At 30.3% G+C, this 26663-nt stretch overlaps 1 protein-coding gene across 1 annotated transcript; it reads right to left on the bottom strand.

The window, feature by feature from the left end:
* Window positions 1-282: 282 nt before the first annotated feature.
* On the bottom strand, window positions 283-26663 carry LOC143252629 (MOB kinase activator-like 4). Its single transcript, XM_076505036.1, has 7 exons — window positions 26531-26663; window positions 19249-19311; window positions 13855-13955; window positions 12288-12330; window positions 6991-7157; window positions 4850-4961; window positions 283-690 (listed from the first exon to the last, which is right to left on the bottom strand). The coding sequence occupies exons 1-7, from the start codon at window positions 26588-26590 to the stop codon at window positions 568-570; spliced, it is 669 nt and encodes a 222-aa protein (XP_076361151.1). The 5' UTR covers window positions 26591-26663; the 3' UTR covers window positions 283-567.

The following is a 26663-nucleotide window of genomic DNA, read 5'->3' as shown; positions in this document are numbered from 1 at the left end:
CATGTTAAGGTTCAACAGTTTTGTCCACAGACACTTATGTTTCAAAATAAAATTATTTAGAACAGATACCAAATGCTACTTTCTCTAATATTTTAGAAGTATGTACACACAGCAGGGTCATATACAGTATGTTATATACAGAGATTTAACTTCACTGAGTTATTAACAGTTGACATAAACTGCCTTAGCTTCAACATGCATGATTACTTCTTTTATCAACAATTTGTATACCAAACAGCTCCCAGTCAAATAAAACTTACTTTACAAAAACACACATACCGTGATAACAGAATGATTTATTTTCACACTACAATCCAGTAGGTGTTGTGTGAGTCCAAACAGGAAAGCACATTCCCCTGCAGACAGGTAATGTCCTTCATTTTTTATCTACTAATAAACAAAATGGCCAATTATAATACAAGAGAATTGTACAGATATCACGTTATATATAAAGGTTAAAGATACACAACACATCTTACAAGCACAAATAGTAAGAACATTAAATAACAATACTAATAGTAAGATGCTCAGTAAATACAGATTAACAAGTTTGATACTGGTAAGCCTTCACGCTTCACTTTCATTCATGCTGGCTTCATCTCCTAATATTGGAACAATGAGATTGTCCTTGGGCATTAAGTTATACTTGGTGACAAAAACTGTGAACCGTCGACAGAGGAAGGTGTCATTCTGTCAAAACAAAATAAAAAGTCTGTTCTCTTAAACTCTTTTATACACTCAATCATTCATTCAAGATTGTAATGACAGAAGAGAATCATATAAACTGACATATTACAATATAAAATCAGTGGAAGCTACTGATACTTTCTGATATGTTTAAAAAATAATAATTAAAGGATTTTATCATTTCGATTGAAAATAAATCTAATATTTAAATACAATATTAGTACAGATCAGTGCAATAGACAGACTTGATCTCTGAAGGTAATTTTAAACATTATCATATTTGTTCATCCTCTGTCTTGAAAAAATTTGCCTACCGTTGTGTTTGTAAAATTATCTTAGTCTCTTTATGATGTTCTAATAAAGACAGTAAAAAAAAAAAGTACAAAAACACTGTTTTCAAAATTAAACCAACAATTAAAATAAAAAAATCCTGAGATACCACAGCTAGTTGTTTTTAATTATTATTATTATTTTAAAACAAACAATGTTCCCGCAGTAGTACATGTGTAAAATATCTCCGAGAGAAAATATGTAATAATTTACAAACTGGAAAGTACACTGCAGAAAACTTAATGTTCAAATTATAAAGAAAGATCAAGCTGGTACTTGTATATCAACTTCTAGTTTTAATAACAAAAAATACTTTTACAATGAAACAAATCTTATATTTTGTTCCAGTTATGTAAATGTTGATTTTTTTTACATACGTTTGTCAGGCTTACATAAACACATACCTGTATTTCACTGCATATACATCCCTCTTCAGTGACTACCACAACACAATCACAAATATATTACTGAAATATAGTCTTCATTTATCTTTCATTTCACCACTCGTGCTGTGATTTTGATTATTAGTAGAAACATCTGAATTATTAGAATTATTATGGTGCTCAAATCCATAATATGGCTTTAAATATGTATCTGTTTTATATTACACTGAGAAAAATATCCATATTTTGAATACGTAGTGCACTTGTAGTGTAGGACACTTAGTCAATCAGTTATACTGATGTCCATTTATATAATATGTATTTCAGGACACTTTTCAATTTTTTACTTTGATGAAATATAACTTGTCCAATAAAATTATGAAGTAAATGGAAAACGTTAACACCACCAAAGTGTTTGCACTACTGAGATTTCTTCAACCCAGTTTAATAATATACCTTATTACTAACTTAATAGACAATATTAAAGGCATGCACATATCAGTGAATCTCTCTTCATTTATATTTGCAAATATGAAAAACTATATTACTTATTATAAAAGTTTTAGTAAAGAAAAGCATCTGATTTTACAACTTATTAACACAATTTGTACTGTACCATTAAAAACGAAATAGAAATCCTGTGACACTATTGAAAGTGCTCGGGTTACAGGGTTTCTATTTCATTTGTACAGGACTGTGATGTATTGGCTAACATTTCTTCTTTATAACCTCATGGGAGCACTAATGTTGCTGTTAGGTGCCTTACAAACAATGTTATGCACATTTGGTTATTAAATTCAAATTTTAAGTGTTTTTTTTCTGATTATTCTTTGCATAAGAAAAACTACATGCACATGGTGAATCACAAGCACATGCTCACTTGCACCCTCGAATCCCATGGGTGCTTAGAATTATGTTTTATGATAGCTAAAAGTAACAATACGTCTGCTCTTTAATATTAAGAATATGTGTATTTTATTACCAGAATTGTTGATTTTATCACACTACACAATACTAGTATGTTCAAGATACCTGGTCACCATATTTGTATCATTAATAAACACTCTTATGGATGCTTTCTTTTACTGTTTGATCTCTTAGTGTTGTATCCTTAGTTTTGATACAGATGGAATTCTTATATGTAATCTCTTTCTTCTTGATTTTACTGCCTTTGGCTGCCATATTCTCTGATAGCTTCAGAAATAGTCACAATTAATTAAAGATATTTACTATACTGCCAGAATCATTTTTATAGATAACACATTTAAACTTTGCTCAGGAGTATTTCAAGTTGAGATATGACATGTGATTCAATATGGCTTTTCAATGATGTACATGCAACCACACAATAACTGATAAGAGCTGACACAGTTAACCTGAAGATAACCTGAGAAGGTTGAAATGTTGTTTTATGCTTATCAACTAAACTAGCCGTTTTGAGATAACTTTATTTCAAGTGGGTTTCTCGTCATGAAGAAAGTGTGTAAGTGTAATTCTTACATAAAAAAAAGAAAGAAAGAAGAAAATAATAATAAAAAAGATTTTTCATGGAAAAGAAAAGAAATTTTTAAAGCATGATATTGGGTAACGTAAGTTTCCTAGCATCAAGTTATTTTAAAATCTCATCATTACTTTACACTTGTAAATTACAGATGTGTTTCACTAATATTTTTTTCTCTTAGGGTGACTGCTTTAGATGTCATTAACTTTGCAACAGCATATGGAAATCATCCCAATGAATACATTTCAAAGGTAGGACTTAGGAAAAAAAATGGTGGTACACAAAAACCTGTATTAATTTAAATTTTATAACTTTTAGCTTACAAGTAAAAATCTAATAACAAAAACATTTTTATTTGCTACTGTAATTTTACTGTTTGCAAACAATTTAAAGTTTACACTGACTGGGACAACAGTCATAGAAACACATTTTATTTTAAACCAATTTTCTAAAATTAACAATCAGAGGGACAGTAATCATCAAAACCCAAGATTAGTTGTGTTGAAATATAAAGCACATTTAAATTATCCACTGAAGTTAACCTTATTACGTAGAAATTGATTACGTAAGCTCACCTCATAAAACAATTTATTTTTGAAAATATTTTCAGAGGTGGGCGTGATTAGGAAAATGATGTGATGAGGTAAGTATTTAAGGAAAATAAACAATTACATAAATAATTGATTATTTACAGGACTTTCATGGTTTGTTTTGAGGTTTCACATGAAGATTTCTCCACACACAGTAAACAGCTCTATTTAAAACTAACAGACTACAGGTTAGGCCTGAAAAATACACTCTACTGTTATAGTAGCATGTGAAAATTGCTATGTAGCACAGTTTCATTATTTTCAAACCATTGAATAATGGTAGCATTAAGTGATATAATACAGGGCAAGAATGTAGCAAGTCCTCGGTGTTTACAGTCTAGTATTTTAAAGTCAGTTTTAGTTATGAATGCACATAGTTTATAATTGACAAACAGGCAGTAGTAAAGGTTTGCAGAGAAACATAATTTAATAAAATCTTGTCAACTCCAACATAAACCTGTTTCGAAATTAAATCAATATAATCACCACTAGAACATGATCTGTGTTCTGCTATGAATCATCCAGGACTGTTAATGATGTTACTTTTGTAGAGAAAGAAATTTTTGTTACATATTTTATATCACAAAGAAAATGTCCTTCAAGTTTCTCAGTGCTAATGAGTGATTTAGCACGTTGCTTAAAAATGCATTCTTTTGATTCATGTTTACACCACTTCAGGTAAACAAAAACAACAGAGGCACATAATGTTGTCATTTTTATAAGTGTAATGATGTCAATACAAATTCAAAGGTACTGCCTGACAACAATTTTATATCCTCTTAGGTGTGTAGCATTATTTTCTAAAACAAAATGATTGCTCCTAAGAACATTTTTAAATAAAATGAAACATACACCCAACTTGCTAAATAACAATAAATAAACATATGTTTAGATGATGTCAATAAAAGTGTATATTATTTCACACAAAATATGTTTGTTTTTTGAAACTAAAATATTCATATATATATATATGACCAATGGCCAGAATTAGCAGTTTGCAACTGGCAATTAGCATTTCATTTTTTAAATCTTAACTAACTGAATAGTAAAACAATTTTGTTTGTGTGTATGCATATATATTTCTTAGCCATAAAATTTTAGGGTCAGTACAATTTTTACAGGTAAGGTAGTTACTGAACCAAGTAACTTATTTTTGTAGATATAGTCAACACCATTCACTGACAGCTCTTGTCTGACTTCACTTTCACTCTTTTAGTATAATCATGGTTCCATATTGAATACAGTATTTAAATTTCAGATGTCTAAAATAATATCTGTTTTCTTCTATATATTAATAAATCAACTTTACTAAAAGCAAACTTCCATGATAATAAGTACTTCTAGCAAAAAAAACTTACTTCAAACTCATCAAAAATTGCTCTATGATGGAAATAAGCATGGGAAAAAATCCTGTACACTCGTCGACATACTGATCCTAACTTGGCCACTGATGATTCTTTGATGCTGACCCTGCATTGAATATTACAAATTTTTGTATTTGCGCTGTGGCATTTGCTAGGTACAACCAGCTTAATATAACATTAAGCATTAACTTGACAAGGAATAGGTAAAAATATGTTATGAGCACTACTGTTCTAAGTACTATTAATGTGAACTTTTACTTCATGTAATAAGTTTACTACAAAGAACTTAAGATTTAACACTTTCTCTTTCAGAAAACTATCACTTACTTTACCATTACCTTTGGAAAAAAAAAAGTCCTATTTTATACTGTTACATTTTACCAGTAGTCTCATTTCATAAATTTTTAACTCATTTTTCCCTATTAAGTTTATCCACAACTATAACTACAACCATCAACTGACAGTTAAATAATAAAGGTGCAAGATTTCCAACCTGTGTTTTTAGAAATTCTCTAACCAGACAATTTTTAGTTTATCCACAATCTCAACTGCCATTAACTGACAGTTAAATGCATTAAAAACACAAACAAAATAATAGTAAAAATCTTGCAAGTTAATATTTAAAGTAACAAATAATTGTGTTTTTTCATATACTTTTGTACTCTTAAAACACCATAAGAAAGCTTGTATAAAGTCAAGTTTCAGTAAGACAGTAATATAAATGCCAGTTTTATGTTAGCTAATAAAGTATTACATTATCACAGCTAGGAAAACCATAATGATATGGAATCTCTACAACTTAGAAGACCTTTTATTTTCAGTCGGTACAGCCTTCACAGATTATATATGAAACAGAATAAAAACTGTAACTGACTTGTCAAATTTGGAATCCAGCATACACAGCTACAAGGTATCAGAGTGAATGCAAACACTTAACTCTCACTGATCATAAACAACAAATTTTACTATTTAAAGTACAGTAATGGAAGCCAACTGTAATGTATCTTAAGTGGATGCCACTTTATATGTTTTTTATTAGTCAGAGATACCTGAATATGTTTTCATCAGTCCCTATTTTTAAGCTGCATAAATTAACATTTTAAAAATTCATTTATGTTTTGGATTTGTTTTTTTATAATAATTAAAAAATACTTGTAACAATATTAAATCTATGTGTAGATAAATTAGAACTCATTTTAACAATAACAAAACAATTTAAAGAATTGTATATTTCTCAAAACATTAAAGAGTGTGCTGTCTGTCTCGTTTGTTTGAACACTTCTTAACTATAAAAGCCACTGTTAAATAATAATTACTTCCATGTGTAAAACAATGTGAACATTTTGTTTTACTGAATTTTATACAAATGGACTTGACAGATGTCTATGCTGGTCATCCCTAATTTCCAGGTGATAAAACTGAAGGAAGGCAGCTAATCAACACCACTGACTTATAACACTTTACCAACAAATAGTGGGACTGACCATTAAATGTAAATGGCTAAAAGGATGAGCAGATTGCACGTCAAGAGCTCTAACCATCAGGGCATGTCAAGCAACAAATTTATGCATTATCATATTTTATAGGTTACCAGACCAGTCATACAGTAAATATATCACAAATGAACAGTGGATAGATAAATAAATTGTTGGTGTAGTCAAGTTATGTAAGATGAAATTACAGTAGTACATAACTACACTCATTTACAGGCAAGTTTAACAACATATAAATTTTTGTTTTGACAGTAAAATTTTTATAATAATGGTAGTACTTATATGTAACCTGTAGTTTGACTGATACCTTTTTCTTGACTATGAATATTTGATACGTATCCAGATAAAAAAAAAATTATTCAGTTCCACTCAAATTTTTCAGTCAATTTACCAAAGACTTCATTTAATATCAAAATAAAAAAATTATAAACACATTAATCTACAGTCTGCAATGTTTTTTAACAAATGGCCAATGTATTGAAATAAAAAATAACTTTTATAGAATGAAAATAAAGTTATATTCATAGTCTCCTTTTTTTAAGTATTACTTACATCACCAATAAATGTTCTATATTAAACTCTTACTCCTTCAAATGAACACAAAACACAAATATTCTTAGGAAAACATAACATTTAACTTACCTACTAGGAAAGTATTTATTACTGTTTAATAAACAAGCAGCACCATCTAATGTGTGTCTAGTGTAATCAATTGCAGGACACTCCTTTGGAGTTTTGTGAGCAGCACACAGAAAAATCCACTGTTCTGTAGCTGTCATTTGTGTACAGGTTTCAGGGTTGCACTCATTCTAATGGAAAATAAATTAAAAAATGGCTAGCATTTATTGTAAATTTTTGTAATAAATTAAGTGAGTTGTCTATGGTCAATTTTAAACAATATATGTTCTACACTGCAATGAGGCTTTTCTGTTCCATGTGATCATCCATTCAAATCTGTTCACTTTCTACATTTCTCTGAAGAAAAAACATATTTTAACTTTTACTGAACTACTGTTTTATGAATTTATGTCAATAAGTTTGGTATCAAATGTAATTATAATTCAAATTTTAGTATTATACATTAGTCAATTTCTTGGTTTAAAAGTAAACACTAAAAACACACTTAAACTTTGATTTTTCTGTTCAAATTAGATAACAAAAGAAAGCAAAAAGTCTATAGTTTCGTTCGAAATAAAAACTGAAATTACCAATTTTAACCTGTACAGTCCCGTAGACGAGATAACTCGTCCAAGTCGATTGGTAACATAGTGCCACGGACGAGTTAACTCGTTCTCAATAATACCTAACTTCAACGCTAGATGGTAGCACCATACATGCATTTGACCAACTTACAAATTGTTTTACTTTCGATCCAAAATGGCATCACAGAGAAGTTACAAAATGAAGAAGCATTAGAGTTGTATTGTAGCAGCTGAAATACTTGGCAGTTAATGGGTTAAAAAGATAGAATATAAAAGAAGAAGAAGAACTATCTTTCTACTTCCCAAGATTTTGCTTATGTATTAAATCAATCACAGTGGCCCCATTCAACTTATTTCGTTTTGGAAACAGTCCCTAATAAACACTTATTTGTGTATATGACATGTGAATTACCAATCATAAGCTCAGGTATTTTCATATGTGTTAGAATGTCATCTTGGTTTGTTTTTTTTTTAACCAGATTTTAAGGAATTAGGTTGTGTCTTTAGTTTGCTCAACATTTCGCATTTTATACACCAAAATAAAGATTAGTTATTAACTTTAATAAGTTATAATGGAATTCTATGGTACTGATTCAGTAATTCATGATTTTTTGGTGATTGTATGTATAAAATCTTTAAACAAAATAAAACAATTTCATTTCATACCCTCCATGTACAAAATTTCTTAGGGCTTAGGGAGCTATGAGAAGCAGTAATTGACTACAAAAGCCATAACTAGAGGGTATAATTGTTTGCTATATTTATTTATTTACTGTTTTACATTTTAAAAACTTGTTTGTAAATAGTAATAATTTATATAGAAAAAAAAAATATATACATAACTTATTATAACTGCATCTTACAAAATACTAGTCCACTAAAGCTCAGCCAAAACAGCTAAAGGTCAATTTTATATTATTGGTAACTCATGTGTGCAGGTACCATGTTACTGTAACTTCTCTAATTTCACTAATATTAGCCAGGCAAACTGGAAGGTCAAAATAATATACAGATATATAAATGTATAATGTTATGAGATCTTAGCTATTTAGACTAAACAGTTATGTTTTTGTGTTAAAAGTTGTAGCCATTCTTGAATAAAAAAGCTTGATCTGTATTTATTTCCTAATTTTATACGGTGATTACAAACAAAGCCAGTCAAGTTGACAGAATATGTACAGTTAGAACAGAAAAAATTGCAGACAAAATATAGTTTTAGTGAAAACAAATATCTGAAATGTATTTAGGAGGTTTTATAGATTAAATAAATACTCAAGTTTTCTGGGATGAAGAATAGTTTTTAATCCCGATATAAAAATCACTTCACACTTAAACTAGTGATGAAACAAGCACAATATTTTCTCAAACAAAACTTTAGTAAAAATATTCCATTAAAAATCAGAGGTTTTGTGAACAAAAAACTTGAGTCATTACTAAAATTCTATCAAATTTTATGAATGTATATATACAGCATTAAAAGTTATAGTATAAATATTTAGCATATGTATATTTATATACACATAAACATACATCACAAAAGGGTTAAGCCAACAGATTGGATTACAAAATTCAGGAAAATTTGTTCATGTAGATACATCAAATGTATTGTTTTGTCTTTAGCAAGGTTTTAGACTATGATGGAAAATAGAAAAAACAGTTGAAACTTTAAAGGACCACATCAGTTAAGTGACCTAGAAAACTAAAAAATGAAAGACAGAAGGAAGGGACACAATGACAAAAAAATAACATTTAACAGTGAATGTAGTACTTGTAATGGCAAATGAAAATTAATACTGCAGTTTAAAGTGATGTGGTAATTGCAATATAATGTATTTTTATATCTGGAACATATTGGACCTAGTAATAAAGGTTATTTAAATTTACACAATGAATTTGCAGTGATACACATAATAACATATCTGTCACGATGAAACTATTATAATGCAGGCATTCCAGTAGAGTACTGTAAAAATTAAAATGTTTTAACAATTCCTTTTTCTAATACAGAGCAAATTCTCGTTTTACAAACCAAAAATATCCAGATCAATATATAGAAGTGATACTGATCTGCTGAAATTTCCACAAAGAAATCAATTATTTTGTACATGATGTCACAGGTTTTTACCATGCAAATACTGATAATGAAGTTTGAATTACTCACCCACATCAGAATAATTATATTTCCATATACAGAGTAAACAACTGCCTAAGATGAAGGATTTAAGAAACATCAAAGAAGAACAACAAAAATTTGTTGAATTATGTTTTTATTTCATTCTGTTTTGTGGGGCACCACACAAAATCAAGACACCAATGAAGAGTGTTGAGTGGTCATGTGACTGATCACATGATTAATTATTTAACTAATACAAAAGTCTAGAGTGATTACATGGATGTTGGAGCAGAAAAAAAAAATTCTTAAAGCAGTCCTAAAGGGTTGCATCACACCTGATGGCAGAATTGAACTAACTTTTTTTGCAAAATTAGGAAATACAACTTCAGAATTGGAATACATTTAATAAAAAAAATTAGTTATTTAATTTTATATATAAAAAACCCAACAAATCTTGATTTTGTGTTTATTTCAACAAGCTTCAAATTAAAATGCTGGTGATTATAAACTTCCTGAATTATTTTTCATATAATTCCACAGTTTTAGCTAACTAGGAAAAAATATGAAATAATTTTGGGTGAAATAATACCAATATTGACTACTTAAGTGTAGTTTTACTGCTTTTAATTATTCATCATTCCTCAATCTTGGTGCAATATAATTTAAATAATTTAAGCTTTGAGAAGCCATAGGCTAGTTATACAGAATGTATCAAATTTAATTAGGAAATCAGTTGTATAATCTAACACAGATTTTAGTCCAGTAATAAATCACACAAAAATCAGAACAAAGTATTAGAAGATGTTTGTGAGCAATTACAGTTATTTAGAGCTTGCAAAAACAAACAAACCTGCTTTATTATTCTATAATTCATTTGAATTATGATGTTGCACTACGATAAGAAAAGTAAGGTTTTTCATTTAAAAAATTAGGTTGACTTTTTCCTAGTTAAGTTATTTTTCACCTAACTTTATAAGGTTTTATTACACCAACAAAGCTACCTCAAGCATTTGCTGCATTTCAAATGCTTTAAGTATTGAGCAAATATATTTAGTAAGTAGAAGTGTGATACTTGCTCACAAAGACATAAAAAAACTGATTATATAACGACGTTTGACCAAGAAGAGAAATATGTTGAGAATCGTTTTTGTTTATGCTATCTACAAACAATGCTACTGAAGTCATAAAAAAGTTTATAAAATCCTCATTACACAGACTGGAAATTAGATTGTTATGTACAAACTGGCACCACTACAGCAGTGAGAAAGCTACAGGAAATGTTTACATTGTCTCGTATAAAGTTCAAAAGAAATGAATAAGTGGAACTTTGATGTAGAATTCATGTGAAATCAAGAGTGTGCATAAGAAGGCTTCCAAGTTACTAATTTTTATCTATAACCAATGAACAAGTGAGTGGTTTTGGTTTTGAGAATTATGGAATGATCAAACCAACATAAAAATTAAGTATCAGATATACTTGTCAGTAGTTATATATATATATACATACATCCACTATTTGAAAGATTGTAATATCAGAAAGATTTTGCACAAAAAACCCATATTTGAGGTGAAAAAGTCAGTCAAAGAGTCAAAATAGACAGTCAAGAAAGAAGTTGCAGTCAAACAGGAGTCAAAAGGGTCACAGTAACTGTTGCTGTCAAAATAGCCAGTTAAAAAGTCAAGCAGTTGCAGAGTCCCTGAGGCCTGTAGAAGAACTATGATTACCCTTGTGGTGGACTTGCCAAACGTTTCTTGCCTAAGCTCTCTGTATGTAATGTACTGTCATTTCACATTCAATTGAATAACATGGTTAGGATATGGTTGAATCAATAGTGTGAACGAGTTAGTAAACAATATTGGAGGTGGAACTAAGAAAAGTTTTTTTTTACTTTATTCAAAGTTATTCCACAAGTTGATTGTAACCAAGTAAGGTGAAAAGTACATTAAAGGGCAATTTCAAACTGTAATAAGTGTGTTTGTGTTTTTCTTACTTTTCTTTCAGATCAAAATTATGATAATAAAACTGGATTTTATGTAGTATTACTGTTGCTGTCACATAAGGTAAGTGCATAAAAACAGGGATGGAAATTATAATAAGAGAGGGGGCATTATAGTATATAAGAAAATTCTATAAGAATATATGATTATATAAAAAAAACAGAAATTAAAATTTATAACAAAGAAGATCACGTTTAATTGTCTTTTGAAAAAATAAATAATGCACTGGCATCTTTTGAAAATTTTCAAGCTGCAAATTTATACAAATATCACATATGAAATATTTCACTTTTTAGAAGATGTATAAAATTTACAAAAGATTCACTTGAAGTTTCAAACTATTTCATCCAGTAATTTTTATTTTCCAATGAAACAAACCAAATAACAAGTGCACTGAATTGAAACACATAGCTGTTTAAATTCAGTTGACCCCAAAAAATCATTTTCAGGTTTGTAACTTAAAAGTGACTTAGATTTTCAAAACCTTAGGGCTTCTGCAGCAGCACCACTGTGAAAATATGTTTACTCAGATGTAAAGATCATATTTAAAAATAAGCCTTTTTTAATTCACTTAACAACAATTCCTCCTTTTTATGTAGTTGGAAAGAAGAAATACTTGATCTTACCTGCAATTTCACAGCTAATCCATTCAATTCCAAACAGAATTGTCTGTGAATAATAATAATAAATCGCATGTGACCAATATACAAATCTGTTAAAAATATACCACAATATTTCATTATCATACTATTTGTTTAACAGTTAATATCTGGTAAATAAAGAAAACAATAATAACAAACAAGTTCTACTACATAAAAATATCTGAAATGAATTTTTAATTTTCACACTATTTTCTTTTTTATTATTTCTATGTTTTAAACTTAAAAAAATTAATTGTCTTGTATCTTCAAATACAAAGTCCATATAAATATTAATTAAAACATTGAAAAACAACAGCTATCATTCATAGTGAGATAAAATGATTTCACTGTCTCTTCCTGCCAGATGTGAAAGAAGCAGTGATATGTTTAATTATTTATTTCTGTGTATTAATAAATAAGTAGAAAAATACAGCAGTTGAACATGCAATATTAAGCATCTTTTCTGCTGTATATAAATACCGTCTAAGTAGTGATAACCTCACTGCTGGCAGGAGTTAAACACACACTGCTATATTTTTTAACAACACATTGGTGAACAAGCAACAGATTTATACATTTTTAATTAAGTTATTATATACATATTATGAACCATGTTGTCTGTCCAAGCATTTTTTGTCTTTCATTTATGTCACACACTTCCTGCACTGTGTTTGAAAAGCTGCACATGCAGACAAAGCTCATTTTTGAAATAATGGGAGAACAAGCTTTTTTTTTTTTTTTTTTGCAAGCAGAATATTACAAAACAGTTAATAAACATGTTACATTTATACAGAGTCTGAGATTAAACAAAACAAAACAATCCAAAAAGGTATATTGTACTGTGAATATTCATTGTATATGCAAAAATATTTAGAAATAAACCAACTAATGCATCTATTGTTGAATTTTGTTTTTAATATTTGCAATGTGATGACTTGATTACAAAGAAATTGGAGCAAGTTCATGAGTTCTATCCATAAAATACTGTAATGGTGAATAAAATAAGTTCTGACCATTTAGGCTAAAAGCGTGTAAATAAATACAGCTACCTAATCATAAATATGATTTGGTTGAACTAATATTTTCTAAGTGCAGTCTTAAACCTGAAAAGATTTTGTCAACTGTAAAGTGATTGAACTGGATTGTCACCAGCTTGGTATTCATGTAGTTAGGTTTGTTTCAGCCTATAAACATACTTTTATATATTAAATAATTTTATGTAAAAAAAAGATGATTTATAACAGTTCACAATAAAACAGTACCGTAAATAAATGATTAAACCATAAATAAAAAACTAGCATAAATATATGTCTCACAGAACATTAACAGTTGTAACTTTTAACTGTATGTATTTCAGAAAACATGCACATACAGACCATGAAAGAGCATTATAAAATAAAATAAAAGATTCAAGAATTATTTCATATACTGATTTAATATTATCATAGGGTTCTTTGAACTAAAAAATAAATTTCTGTAAATGCAAACAAGAGATAGGAAATACATCTACACTAAGTACGTAGGTGATGATTTCAGGTGGTTAAAAACATACCTCAAATGTTCATATTTCCAAACACCTTCATCTTGTCCCTCTGGAGGAGTAAGAATTTCATCAACATTTGAAGGATCTTTCCTTATCGTTTGTTGGATGAACTATAAGACAAACCGAACACCATGTTTTTACAATTACATCTATTACATGGAATATATAACACTTTATTTAATATGTGTACTGTAACATAGATAATTATAATAAACTGCAATCTCCAGTTGCCAACTTCTTCATTTAATTTATACATGTTCAATTCATAAAAAAACAACTATATTTGTATTATTTTATAGTCACCAGATGCACTGTTCTTAATATACCTACTTGGTCAGCACAGACAAAATGTAATTCTTAAGAACACTTCTCTGCCTATATATAAATCCTATTCTGTTTAGCATTTGTTCTACAGTGTGTCATATCCATTGATTACTATTGTGGGACAATGATTATCACGGATAGGGTCTGTAATTTTCACCTCTGCTTTGTGGTTGCTACCACAGATATCTGCCATAAAACGTGCTCTGTGCACTTTTCCAGACCTTCTTGTCAGATAACCTATTCAGCTCACCTTCAGTATGCACACTAGGGTGCGCCAGTGGATAAAGGATAAAAATTAAAATGTCCCAATTTTTTTGCTCAGTTGTGCCACTGCATGAGAAAAGAACATAGACAAAGTTTCATTTCAATTCATGAAGTATTTAGGGGTCGCACATCCCTCGCAAAGTTCACTATTTTCCTTAAATTTACCCTACATTACATTGTTAATGGTAATTAAATTATTTAAAGAAATTATTTAATATTTATTGATTATACAATTAGCAAAAACATAAAAACGTGAAAGAAAAATTTATTTCATTGAAGTTTTATCTTGCCTGCCCCCTTCGCATTATGTTTGCCGATGTTCTTCTGCCACCTGAATCATATACTGAAATTGATCTTCGTTCTTGGTGCTGCCCTTTGCCGTAAACTGTTGAATTAAAATGATGTACGATTTGAGCGACAAAAGTTACATAAAACAGTCACTGGCAATAAAGATTGAAAAGACGTCCTGTAATAAAGGAATAAAAGTTAAAGGTAATGCAAGCCTTCAACTAAATCATGTCTTGAATAAACAAGTTGTCGTTTAACACTAAACTTTCCCTATGTTATCTCACGAGATCCAAAGACAACAAAATAACAAAATAAAGATTAAGTTCTTTAATATTTTAATATTTATATATCTTTGAAAATGATGAGATCAGAATGTAAATATAACTGATATCTCATCTGAAAAAGAAAGTCTTCATAATTAAAGGCTTACACAAACATACAAAGACTACACACTATCTGATCCCCCCTATAACACCATACACGGTGTTATTGATGATACCTTAAGTAATTTTCTTTTATACAAAATCCACAATACAAAAATTCAAATATCACGTAAAAAGTTTCCAATGCAAGGTGTACTGGAGAACCATGAGTTCATATATGTGATACTGATGCATATACAACAAACAGTTCTATTCAAGTCTTTTTTTGAGCCTAATCATTCTTGTAATTTCCATTTCAACACCGGAGAATCTGGAGGATAAATCCATTATTTTATTTTGCACAATAAGCCCACAGGAGGAGAGGAAATGATACTGAGGAGAATCTAATAACACCCAGAGGGAAGCTTATCCTATTACCTTGTGAGGATCATGAAAAAGTAGGTCCTGCAACAAAGGCATTAGAAAAAAGTCTTGGTGACCAACTAAGCTTTCTGGCTTTCCAGACAGCTGCTCTTGGCATATAATTATGTGAAACATGAGACTAATCTGGCGTTCGGAAGCATCCATTGCTCTCTCCGTTTATTGATGCTGGTAAAAACAAAAGTTTCAAAAATACATAATGATGTCTCTATCACGAGAGTAGAGAATACAGCGCTCAGAAGAATCTCCAAAATGTGATGTCTACAGGCAAGGTGCAAGAGCTCACGTTCAAGTAACATTTCAATCCTCAGACAGACGCCAGATTTGGATCCTGTATTGGTCGCCGTGGTGTCAAAGCAAAGCAATTTAATTCTGTCTTTTTACATTCTATTCTACTAAAACTGATCCGATTTCAGAAGCTACTGAATTTGCATCTCCACTATCAATCTTGGGCACTGAAAGAATCTTCTCTACACCTTTACCTGAAACTAAAATTGCCAAACGTTCAATCTTCTCTCTGCTAACCAAGTCAGGCATCAGCTTACCATCCCAATGTAATGTCAAAGGAACGTTTGGAGAAAAACTTTCCTTCAATTCAGCTGCTAGAAGAGTACGATTAGTAATTCGTTTCCTCCTTATGGAACTTGGGCTAATGGCAAGATCCTCTATATTATGTCCAATATGAGCTGCAAAAGGAAGCAAAATTTGCACGGCTTTTCGGTCACTGATCTGGGTTCTGTCTAAAGCCGAAGCTAGCCTTTCACTAATGTCAACTTTTCGTTTGGTTCCGGAAGCATGTTGTTATTTTGTGCGCATTGCACAACCCCAAAATATTAATGTATTGGATTGATTTTTACGCTAGCATATGTTTCTCATTGAATGGAATCAAATTATAAGCGAGCGACTGAGTGTCACAACTTTTTGTTTTTTGACGCACCCTAATGCACACTGTATAAAGAGAGGCAAGTATCAAACTTAAATATTCAGATAAGAGCTGAAATGATTAATGATGCAACAGAAAGCAAAACTGAAATAGTGTGATATGGTTGAGCTATACATCTAATAAACCTTCCACATTTTACCAATTTCAAAATGAAACATATTATGTATTTGATGAATCAGTACTTCTGTTCCTTCATACTAAAGTTAATGGGCCATTCAGAAAGGAATTAACAATATTCTACCATACCTTCTTTAGGCACAACTTTTAAACAATACAATCACCCACACCTGAGTAACATAAATAGTTCTATAAGTAGCATTAACGTTAATAACAGTGTGGTTGACGGCCTGTTGAATTGTTTCAAAATGAGTATTCAAAACTTGTGTTCAATTTTCTATTAAAATTTTTCAAACACAATAATTAGAATAAAAAAAACAATATATATAATTACAACAAGTATTACTTGTTTCATAAAAGCCATTACTTTAAAATTGCTAACAAATTCCCTGTAACTTTTACAAAAGTAAATGTTGTGAAACTATTACAAAACCTTTTGCAGATTCTCAGTTTATCCATCTTAATAATTTTGTAATGATCTTCCTTGTTTTATTCTATTAAAAAAAAAAACAATAAACAAACTATAAATAATGATTTTTATAAATATGTTTCAAAGAACTCTGAACTGGCACAACACATGAAAAATTTCTGAAACCTTGGACGAGAAGGAAAACTTTATTTTTAAAGAAGATTTACACTATGTTGATATATTATAAAGCAGCATGTGTCTGTAACACTATCAGTGATGAAAATTTTCCAACATCCTAAATCTAAGATCACCATACCATTTTTGGATAACGTGTGAAAGAATTTTTAAAAAAAAACCTACTTTATCCATTCATTTTTATGAGTTTGTTTTCTCTATGTTACTTTCTCAGCATCTACTTCATGAACTATGATCAACAAGTAGGGATTGTAGGTACAGCTGTTGGATAATGTGATCTATTACTTCTCCTTTTCCAATCATTAATAAATGGTGTGTTAGTTATGGTTGGATTAAGTTCTAAGTTCACCCTTTCACCACAGATAGCAATAAAAGTTAATGGAAGGTTAATTGTATTTGAAAGTAGATATACACTTTTTTCTCCATGGTCAAGAAATTTTTTCCTCTGCAGCAAAAAGTGACAACCCTCCATGAGCTTGAACTGACCATCTGACACCAGGTGTGCTAACATCTGGAAGCATCAGTGCAAAATACAAGTATAAGCAACAATCATTTGGCTGGGGCCCTAGCCATCAGATGATGCAAAGTACCCATGCAAGAAGATATCAACTGACTGTTATATTTTCACTGTGTTTTTACATAATTTAGGTAATTTATCGACACCGTAACATCCAGATATGCAAAGTAAGCATGTCTTAAGTATCATTATGTATAACACAATGAAATATACTACTAATTTACAATGTTTTTTGATGGAGAAATAACACTGAATGGAACTGACCATGAGATCTAATTATGTAATTAAAGGGTTAAGATAAGCCAGTTTATTCTTTTCAGTTTTTACAATGGCATACAAGTTCAATGATATTAACTGTAGCCAATCCTCCTCAAATTATGGATAAATTATTATGGTCTTGTGGATCATTTCCTATCTTCCAAGAAAATTAGGGAATAAGAGGCTTTGTCAATGGCACTAAATGATGCCTGACTCAGGAAATGTAATTAGGGATAATCTCTAGGGCTGGAGAAAGAAAGACGAATCAGAAAAAACATGCTACACAGATTAATCCCTCCCACCATGTTTTCACCATCCCAGTGTGAATTGTGTTCATTTAAGTCTCTCATAATGATGAAGGAAAATGGCATTAGCTTGATAAAATCATCATGATTTGTTAGATAACTTTTTATCTAGCGACAAGGAAAGGAGTAGTGTGATGGTATGATGAATGAAGACACTGATGAAAACTACACGTGTGGCATATTTCAAAAGGCATTCACTGTCTTGTGGTCTTGAGGTTTTTATCAGTGTGTTTCCAAATCGGAACTTCTTCACTAACTTGTTTGAGTGAAACATTGAGATGTCATACTAAGGGATGTTTCTGACAAGTACTAGAAAGTACTGAATAAGTATTTGAAAGTTGTTAACTGTGTGTCTGTAGAATTTCTGGCTTGTGTTTGTTTGATGGTAAGTCTGTTTGTTAAATGTTTTTTATCCACAATGAAAGATAAAATGTTAGTACCCATTGTCCCTGACTTATCTTGAAGCATAACAAAGAGATATGCTACACTGTTAAAAGCTTAGCACATTACAGCATCTTGGTGAAAAGCCAACAAATAATAAAGACTGGTTTTAATATTTTTATTATTATTATTGTTTAATTTCATGGATAGGAAAGCCTAGGTAAAGCAAAAGGTCACCAGTTGTCCATTAATATTATGTTACTCTAAATCAATTTTTGCACATAGCATGAAAACATTTGTAATTGATGCTGCAACACCAAACACATAAGATTAAGAAATGTGAGCCTAATAAAATTTAATACAAATATATGTCAAAATATCATTAAAAGGACAATAAGTTTTGCTTAAATGTCCACATTTTTGTATGTTTAACAATATAAAATTACAAAATACAAGTTTAATTCATGTTTAACATTAAAAGGGATGAAAAAATTATATTCAAAAACAGCTTAAGTAAACTTTCATAGGATAAAATGTAGAAGTTTGTTACTTTGTAATTAATCTACTATTAAAGTCATACACAAATCTACAATCATCACCTGTTGTACAGCCAAGGTGCTATCCATTTCTTCAAATGGTTCATCTGGCCAGTTACAAAAATTCTAAAGATAAAAGAGAGAATAACATATTTATTATTTTCCTACATATACGTAAGATCAAAATTATTTAATTTAATAACAATGTTTTGTGTGTTTAAATATTATGAAAGTAAAATAACTGTGTGACAGTTAATCATTAAAAGACACTCTCATATTATACCATTACACAAGATATATTGAAACATTGATAAATAGCCTACATATACCTGGGTTTGAACATAAGTTAATTTAATACAACTAAAATTTTATCAAATGTATTTTTACATGAATTTGAAATATATTTATAAAAATAGTGATTATTAAAAGTATTTCTTTTTTCAATATAAATAACTGTCATGTAAAGATAAACATTACTTTTGTGAGACTGTATCTAGTTATTAATACATATTAATAAATCACTCATTCAACATAATTACTTTTATTACACAGTATTAACAAATACAAACACTATGAAAAAAATGGTTTGTGAAATTCTTTATTATGGTTAGGAATATCACTGCATTCTTATTTGTTTATACAAATCATCAACTGAAAAATGTGGTGTCTAACAATAATTGCAAATAATAACTACTTACAGAAAAAATAACCGTGTGATGGTGTCTACAGTAGTTATACACTTAAAATATTACGCATAACTACATATTACTTATTTCAGTCTCAAATTTAATAATTACAAATAAGCTTAACCATGTGAACATCTGAAACTTTTATCAGGACACAAATACAGAGCACATAGATTATATAAAGTGTGTTCACAATATATAACAATACAGAAGTTAGTGCCCATGCTTTACAGCAGTTTCTCCTACCACCAATGGTGTTAATGTGATGATACTCGTTAGGGCTTATCATTCTGAAGTGTAATTTACACTGCAAGATGCTTTTGTCAAATATACCAAGATCAGCACTGTCTATAATCTTCAAATATATGGAATGATGAATTTTAAGGGCCCATCTAAACAACTGTGAGGTACAGAAATCCATGGAAGATTTCTAAAATTGTATATCACAAATCCTAATTTACACTTGTACCTTGAAAAGGAACAAGCATGTGAGACTTGGATGTGTCTCCCTTTGCATTAACTGAATCATACCTTACTAGCAGGCCCACAAAGGTGGTTAAGGCGTTCAACTCGTAATCTGAGGGTTGCAGGCTCGGACCCTTGTCGCATCAAACATGCTTGCCCTTTCAGGCGTGGGGACATTATAATGTGACAGTCAATCACACTGTTTTTTGGTAAAAAAGTAGCCCAAGAGCTGGCAGTGGGTAGTGATGCCTAGCTACCTTTCCTCTAGTCTTACACTGCTAAATTAGGGATGGCTAGCACAGATAGCCCTTGTGTAGCTTTGAGCAAAATTCAAAACAAAACAAACCAAAATCAGGAAATTTACCCATTCCAGTTTATTAATAAACACAGTAAGACCTTTGGAATTGTAACTTTAGGAGAGGCATTTCATTATTATGTATTCCATTGTTTCTTAGTTCATCAAGAGTAAGTAAATTTGCCATGGTTGAGAATCTGATCAGTAAATTATTGTCACATGCAGTCAAACATTTTACATATTATTTTTTTTTACCTTTACTGTTTATTCTGAATTTTTCTTAGTTTGGTGTAAATAAACCAAAAGTATAAAAAAAAATCACTTTAATGTTTGTCTCTAGCTTACCAATTAGCCAGTGCTATATAACATGTTGCAATTTTGTTGTGATCATAAATCAATGATCTTAACAGTTATCATATTAAATTATGATCTCTTTTGTAATAATATGTCACTACTATGAAAGTACAGGGAAAGTTTATGAAGCTCATAGCTATTGGTTGCTTTAAAATTGCAACATTACAAATCAGAATAATATAAAATCACTCGCATATAAAAAAAAAAGAGCAAAAACTCATTATTTTCACAATATGGAGGGTGGGAAAGGCCACTTGGAAGGATAATACATTTCACCAATTTACATCACTATACTGTAGTGTGTTGTCTGTCAGCCAATCATCAGGCATTTAAACAATGTCATATAAGGAAAGCTTAACATTGCAGTTTGTATTGTCATGACATCAGTAAAATGTGTGTATATCATGAATCATGAGAAGAATTATGCACTGTATAGACTATAGAACAGCATGAAATACAAACTTCAAAAGCAAAAAAAAAATTTTAACTTTTATTTTGAGTTTTATTTACTCTTGAAACAGAACAATTTTGAGGATCACACACAAATGTATCTAGTATTAATGTACATATATTTACATAGTACATAAAACAAGAAATATTATGCTATGACACAATGAACATAATTTTTTGTTTGGATTAAAAACTCATTCCTTTTCAAATTTAAGATAAGTTTTAGATTACTTAACCAGTTTTCAAACAGTCAAAATTTAAGAAGTCAATTGATATCATTTAACCAATTGTAAACCTTGACTTCTAGTATATGAATGATACTTAAATAAATGCATCTTTCTTCATAGTGTATGATATTACAGTTCAAACGTCACATTAAGGAAAGAATGTTGCAATTAACCAATTAGGTTTGACATTAGGTCATTGAACAATTAACTTACTATAGGCTTCACATCAGGTTGCAGAACAATTAATCTTCTAGAGGTTTTACATCATGTCACAGAACAAATATTTTCAGCTAAATCTATGTATTCTGTGATTTTGATTTAGTGAAATAGTTTATCATGTTTTATTTTGCTCTTAAAAATTACTAAACAGAGTTGTTTTTTGCAATATAATTTCAGCTACTGATAACAACACTAAGCAATAATCTGTCCTTAAAATGATGTAAGATGTTTGATAATAACATCAAGGGCAGAGTGGATGTTGCAGAGGATTCTCGAATATATATGTATACACACACACACACACATAAACTTGCCAAGTAATGAAAAAAGACCAGACTGAAAATCATAGTGTTGCTACAAAAATATCATTGAACAGACAAGTGTATTAAATTAATTACATATAAAAATACACATATTATTATTTCATTCCCATTCAAATTATACATATATATATTGTAATAACTTATTCCCCGTACATAAACTGTTATCAATAATGAATATGAAAATATACACTTACGAAGCCCTTGTTAATAACATATAAATGTACATTTATTTTATTAAAATCATTTTAAGGGTTATTTTTTGGCTATGCAACCATGAATTTTGTCACCTTACATTTTTAGTTGTTATTTACAAACTTTGAAATGTACAGCCTGGTAAAAAAACAAAAACTATGATATGTGTATTTTTCAATCTATTCCTTAATGTTAATTATGTTGGAAGAGCTACAATATTATTTTGCTTTATCTGAATGGAAAATCTACACAATGTACTTTATTGCTTTCTGTTGATCACTCTTTAGCTACTTTATTTTGTAATTCAATGTTTGAAACTTTACTGTCAAGATTAGATTAATTTTGTTATATTTCTACAGAGTACACTATATTAGTTATTTGTAATGTATTATAACTATCACAAGTAATAGGCTAATGACTTTTACCTCGCATGCATCAAGTACATATGTTCCATCCACATGCACTATATTGAAAGATCACACATAGAACACAGGAATAAAACAATGAATGTTATCTATATCTTGTGTAATAGGCATACCTGGTCAAATAAGATAAATATACATGATATTTATATATGTACTACATGTGTAAGACACATGATATGCCTCCTCTCACACCTGTTACATATAATGGTGTGAAAGACCAGTTTCAACTGTAAAAGAACTAATTTTTATTATGCCAAAGCTGCCCTTCAATCTTAAAGAATATCTACTTGGTTCAACTGTTGTTTCACAAGTACTCAAGCAGCTTCCATACACACAAATATACAGCTGGGTGATTAGTGGAATATGATAAGTGATTGTGAATTCATTAATCAATTATGTTTGGTTAATAACTTCTCTGGAGACTTATGTAGTTAGAATAGAATAACAAAGAAAGAGGTAACTGACTGGAAGCTGACCAAAAACAGTAATAATCAGAGCAACTAATTTTGATTAGTTGATTATCTTCAACTAATTTTGATTAGTTGATTACTCGACTCACGATACTAATCAATCCAACTGAACGATCTTGATTTAATCAATAATAACGAATAATCATAACAGCAATATTTTAATCACTTGGACAGTAAGAATAATTAAGAACAGTAACAAACACAAACACTAATTTTCATTAGCTGATTATTTTATGTTTCACTAATCATTGTAAACAATGCTCATAGATAATTGATTACACTGATTAATCAATTGCAACACTTTACTATCACATTTTTATAAAACTTGTTTCCCCCACTGAGTAAAGTGATTATTGAAATATTCATTGATAAATTAAAAGTACATCTTTCAAATTGATTTCAGATATAACAGAATACCAAATATGACATAACAAAGTCTAATTTTTGAATTCAAAACTTAAACAGTATTAAAAGGCCAATAGCCCTTAAAAAACTAAAAATATTTGTAAGGTGGACAGTGTCACCATTGCCAATGACACTGTCCAGTGTCAGGGGTAAACACTGGAACAAAAATGCTGTCTAAAATGGTGCTATCATTTAGAGTAATAACAACTGCATGACAGTAAAATGTGGTCTATTGTGACCTGAGTGTTCCACAGACCATACACTGGTGCATCAGTCCCAGATGAAAAAAAATGATGAATCAAGAAACTGTGACCAATGCATAGTCTGGTTAGGACAACTTCTTTCTGATCCTTACAGAAACAAGATGGCCAGAGTCTAAAAGATGGTTTTTATCTCAAAAAGCTAGTTTTCATATTGCTCACTCCAAGTCGACTGCCAACTGGCATGGAAATGAGCCTTGAATGCAGGAGCGTAGTCCATGGATGGAACAGGCACAGCAGTGATAGCACCAGAGCAGACAGACTTAGCTGCATCGTTGGTAAGCTTGTTCCGAGAATACCGAAATGGCTTGGTATTCAGAAAAAATTGATAGAAGTAGATGTTAAAGAGAAATGGGCCAGTAAGTTTCAGGAGTGTAGCCAGAAATGGCCATTGGTGCTTGATGCAAGTACTGCAGGCACAAAGCCATGCTAGGGGGGTCTGAGGGCATCCCCCCCCCAGAAAATTTTTTAAATAAAAACATAAAAGAAAAGCCTGAATTATGCATTCTGAGATTACCTTTTTGGCAAATTTGAGAATGGCACACTGAGGTGTTTGTCTTATTTTTTTAATCATAAATAAATATATAGGCCTATATATATAATATATAACTTAAAGTTATCAGGCCCAGCAAAGTAGGCCTGAAGTCCTGTCAACAACACAAAATATAGAGTCACTCATGAGAGTGCAAAATATATGTATAATGTCTATAATCTGTATTCAAATATTATGGACAGTGTATGTTCAGATTCCCTGGATTTCAAGAATTAACTTCACAAATAAACAGTGGGTGGCGCTGTAGCAGGCTGGCAGCACCATGGTACTAACCTAGTACCATTGGCACCATCTATAGTGAATCATTCACTATAGATGGTGCCAATGGTATTGTGAATGTAATGTTGACAAAAAGAATGTGACGTTGACAAACAGAAGTTGCGATAAACAATCATTCACTATGTCAAGCCTGAAAATGCAAAAAATACTGCACGGGTTCTTTAAACCCATTCATGAGGCTGAACCTGATCAATCTGCTGCAGCCAATCAGGTTGAATCAGAATTGTCAACTGAATTGTCAGAGTCATCACCATGGCCTTCTACCAGTGCTGCCACTACCACCTCAGGTCCAGTCTGGGACATTGGAAATTACATTTCTGATGATGTCAGCATTGGTAAACAAGTAAGTTGACTCCTCATTATATTACTTTTGTATTAAAAATCATGCAAACACTCTGATGAGTTTTAGACTGAATATTCATTGCTGCTAGTGATTGTAGGCCTACAGCCACAGGATGTTAGGCCTGCTCTGTGAAGTACAGCTCTAAGCCTTTCTCTTCGAGGTTATTGTACTCTCATAACAAACTTTCCTATGTACAAAATAACTTAATTAGAACTATGTCTTTCTGTCTCTTTTAGATAAATGCTGAAACCAAAAAATGCTTCCTTGAGAACGCCTGGAAGCCAGGGAGTGATTATATATTCCCCAGTGTGGTCCAAGAAAGCTGCATTTAATTTTAGTAAATTTAAGTAAGTTTAAAAGAAAGTTTGATAAGTATGTGAATGCTAATAGTTAGTTTTAAGATTTTTTGATTTTTTTCAACTTATTTATTATCAATTTTAGTTTAGTTCAAATAGGTCTCATGTTGCCCCAAGATGTTATGGAATGAGTTGTCATTGGCAGTAGTGGTATCCAACACTTCTGAGGAAGTTATCAGAGGAATTGATATTATGAAAAATAAAAGGTTGGTTTAAATTATTACTTTTCTTATGGGCAGATATATAGAGACAGCCTTGTATGATCAAATTGTTGTTGCCATCCTCATGTTAAAAATCAGTCTCTTTATTTATATCATACACCTACACTGACACTGTGTCAAAAATCTGAAAGCCATAGCATGAAAGAGTTAAGCACATATGACAGATTTATTCCCATGGAATAGTGCAACAATTATGGTTGACGTTACTATACTAGTTAGCAATATCTCATGAGAGCAACATCTTGAATCACTACTTTAAACTGAATTTTTAAATAAAAATTCATTACAACTCAAACCATCTCATTTACAAGAAAAATTAGTTGAATAAAATCTATACAACTATAAAAGTTTGCAAGTTCTAAGTCACGATACAAATTAATCTTAAAAGCAAATAAAATTATCTCTCACTTCAATTTAATAAACAAAAGTGGGATATACCTCAGTTTTAATAAAACTTTTATTGCTTCAGACTCGGTTCACATGGCCAATTTCAATTTAGATAATCATTATCATTATTAATGGCTTTCAATTACGATATTTGGCGTGAATTTTGTAAATTTATGTTACAATGACCGTTTTCTTTTAATATTACTAAACTATATCAGTGTCACACTTCATTCTTTATCAGTACTCGTGGTAATTAACTTATTTAGTATGCTTCATTATTTGTTACAGCTGGCTGTGCTGTGATTAGGCTTAAAAGTTAAACAAATACTGGTTACATTAAGCAGTAGCATGTATTTCGACGAAAAACTCTTTTTCACATTGATTTGAAATTACAAGTGTAATAAGTTTACAAGGAATTAGTATTAATAAACTAACTTCTGATTTTGTTCCTGGCCGATTACGCCTCAGAACAACAGCACTGTCAGCCATCTTCATTTTGCTTACTGAATTTAACTTAAAATAAGAATAATTTTACTGCTGGTAATCCCTCTATAAATTACATAAAATA

This window comes from Tachypleus tridentatus, chromosome 6, assembly GCF_004210375.1.
Source record: "Tachypleus tridentatus isolate NWPU-2018 chromosome 6, ASM421037v1, whole genome shotgun sequence".
NCBI lineage: Eukaryota > Metazoa > Arthropoda > Merostomata > Xiphosura > Limulidae > Tachypleus > Tachypleus tridentatus.
Note: the sequence above shows the minus strand (reverse complement) of the source record. Positions and strands in the feature narration are given on the sequence as shown.